At 41.5% G+C, this 2,829-nt stretch overlaps 1 protein-coding gene across 1 annotated transcript; it reads right to left on the bottom strand.

The window, feature by feature from the left end:
* On the bottom strand, positions 1–1,887 carry LOC129845713 (equistatin-like). Its single transcript, XM_055913600.1, has 5 exons — positions 1,805–1,887; positions 1,230–1,293; positions 411–542; positions 202–300; positions 1–122 (listed from the first exon to the last, which is right to left on the bottom strand). Exons 2-4 carry the CDS (start codon positions 1,279–1,281, stop codon positions 218–220), a joined length of 267 nt encoding a protein of 88 aa, XP_055769575.1. The 5' UTR covers positions 1,282–1,293; positions 1,805–1,887; the 3' UTR covers positions 1–122; positions 202–217.
* Between the last annotated feature and the right edge of the window lie 942 nt (positions 1,888–2,829).

The following is a 2,829-nucleotide window of genomic DNA, read 5'->3' as shown; positions in this document are numbered from 1 at the left end:
TAAGTAATTCAACCATTTAATCTGTTTATATGGGATGTGAATCAGTTCCTGTAGTACAGTAAAGACAACTGTCAATCATTTCAACGTCTTCTTTCCAACATCTTCATTCCAACACCTTTCACCTACAATTACAGACATAACATTAACATCCAGAATCAGCTGCAAAGTAGTAACATTTAGTGAATGAGTATGTATATACACCTTGGTGGAACAGTTGCTAGCAGTTGATTGGAGCAGTGCCTGGTGGAGTCTCAGTACCCTGGATCTTCTGTCCGGTACTGGTCACACACCAACAGTAACCTACCAGAAATAGACATGTTCCATAAACAATAGACATATTACACTAACACATTGAAGTGTCACATTCAACTGAATTGGAGAATTTAGTGTGTATGTGCGTCCGTGTTCACCTGCAGAGCCCCAACATTGCTTAGGGGTGTATTGTCCTGCGGTGTCACACGTTGGGATGTAGGCTCCAATTGGGCCATGTGTCGCGGCATCTCTAGCACGCTCACATGGGGTCTTGGGTCGTATCGTAGCATCTGGACACAGGTAACAAACATTGTAATGTGGACAAAATGTATGGACATAATATACATTGCTGGACATACATCCCAGAATCTTGGTTTGCGTCCCTACTCCCCCTAGTCAGAAGTAGTTTATACGGATTAGGGTTCCACTTCAGAAGTAACCTACGTACTAACTAGCTAAATACTGAAATTGTGCTACTTTTTTAAAAGCCCTATGCAGGCAAAATTCCATTTCTGTCTTTTGTATAACAGCTGATGAAACAAAGACTGAAAGTGGGGGTAAATTGTATCAGTGTTATTTCCTGATAGTTGCTAGACAATCCAATCATACATCCAGTTGAATGATCAAACAGTTCATATCAGAATACCTCAGGCCAGCATCTAGACACCAATATACATCTCTGGAACTAGAGGAGTGGCAGGTAGACTAGCAGTTAGAGAGTTGGGCCAGTAACTGAAAGGTTGCTAGTTTTTATCCCTGAGATGACAAGTTGAAATATCTGTCTGTGCCCTTGAGCAAAACAAAACCTTAAATTCTCCAGTGTCACAGTTGATAATGGTTGCCCCTCAGAGGGTGTCCAAGGGACAACGGGTTATGAAAAGAAACATTAATACCTACGTGTGTGAATAGGACAGAGCAACACCCACTAATGTTTTATTAAAATGTTGGTGAGTAAGTGTGAAGTATGTAACTCTCACCTCCCAGAGCAAAAGCTGTGCTGACAAGCAGAATGATGGTCAATATCGCCATTGTGATAGTCTCCTGAGAGAGAAAGAGAGCATTTTAAATCTGGAATGGCTGTTGGTACTAGAGGAGAGGTTATGGAAACCCTGTGTTAAGTACAAAACTTAAACAACGGCTGAGGCAGCATTTCCTACACCCAGTCCAGAGGACCCCAAGAACCGAGTACGGGCAACACGGCACTACTAAGCTATTGCCAAAACTCCGGTATCATCTCTTCAACCACATACGATAGATAAGCCTGGCACACAGGAATATGGATCCTTTCCAAATGGCTCCTCATTCCGTTTGTAGTGAACCACCTTTGACAAAGGCCCACAGTGCACTACATAGGGAATCATCCTAGATCTAGTCAGAGACTACCAATTTACTGCAAAGGTAACTGTTAGTCTATGCTCTTAATTTTAGGGGGGGGGGGGTGTCATCCACAAAATGGGGACCTATATAGTGCACTACATTTGACCGGGGACACATAAGATTAAGGTGCCATTTAAAGGGGCAGCTAGTCTATTAAATAATGTCACAATCTCACCTTCTGCACTCTTCCAAGGGATTCACTGGTTGTCTCTCTGTTGTCTGTGAGTTATGGTCTACTTCTTCCACCTCTCCTTTTAAAGGACCTGTCACAGGTGTGACTATTTGCCTCATTAACCCAATGAGAGTTCCGATGTCAGCCATTATCCAGTGGCGTAAAGAACTAAAGTAAAACTATGTGAAAGTACTACTCAAGTAATCTTTGGGGGTATCTTTACTTTACTATTAATATGTTCGACATCTTTCACTGAATGATTAGCAGGACAGAAAAATTGTCTGATTCACACACTTATCAAGAGAACATCCCTGGTCATCCCTACTGCCTTTGATCTGGCACACTCACTAAACACAAATGCTTCATTTGTAAATTATGTCTGAGTGTTGGAGTGTGACACTGGCTATCCGTAATCAAATAAAAAAACACGAAAATGGTACCATCTGATCTGGTTTGCTTAATATAATGAATTTGAAATGATTTCTACTTTTGCTACTTAAGTATATTTTATCAATTACATTTAATTTTGATACTTCAGTATATTTAAAACCGAATACATTTAGACTACTCAAGTAATATTTTACTAGGTGACTTTCACTTTTACTTGAGTCATTTTCTATGAAGGTATCTTCATAGGCAGTGAAGAGAGTAGTAGAGGAAGATGGGTCCAGTTTCGAGGGATCCTGAGAGGCTCCCTGTGAGTATGCCGAGGCCAATAGAGAGTGATAGGAATAACACGTGTTTCAGTAAGGTTGGTTTCTTAGCATTCATAGTCATGGTTATCAACTGTACCGCAGAAATGGAACATAAATCACAGAAAATAGATGTGGTGGTGGTAGCTGCAGAGAACTCCTTGGGTTATGAGATTTTACTGCAAAAGAGTGACAAGGTGTGATGAATGATAGTGTCCTGTTATCCCAGGCTGCCGGTCTGCTTTAGGACAAAGCCCAAGCAGTAGTACTCAGCTCACGTGCTAGGACACAGCCCACGCAGTACTAGTCAGCCTACGCAGTAGTTCTCAGCTAACG

Source organism: Salvelinus fontinalis, unplaced genomic scaffold, assembly GCF_029448725.1.
Source record: "Salvelinus fontinalis isolate EN_2023a unplaced genomic scaffold, ASM2944872v1 scaffold_0344, whole genome shotgun sequence".
Taxonomy (NCBI): Eukaryota; Metazoa; Chordata; class Actinopteri; order Salmoniformes; family Salmonidae; genus Salvelinus; species Salvelinus fontinalis.
Note: the sequence above shows the minus strand (reverse complement) of the source record. Positions and strands in the feature narration are given on the sequence as shown.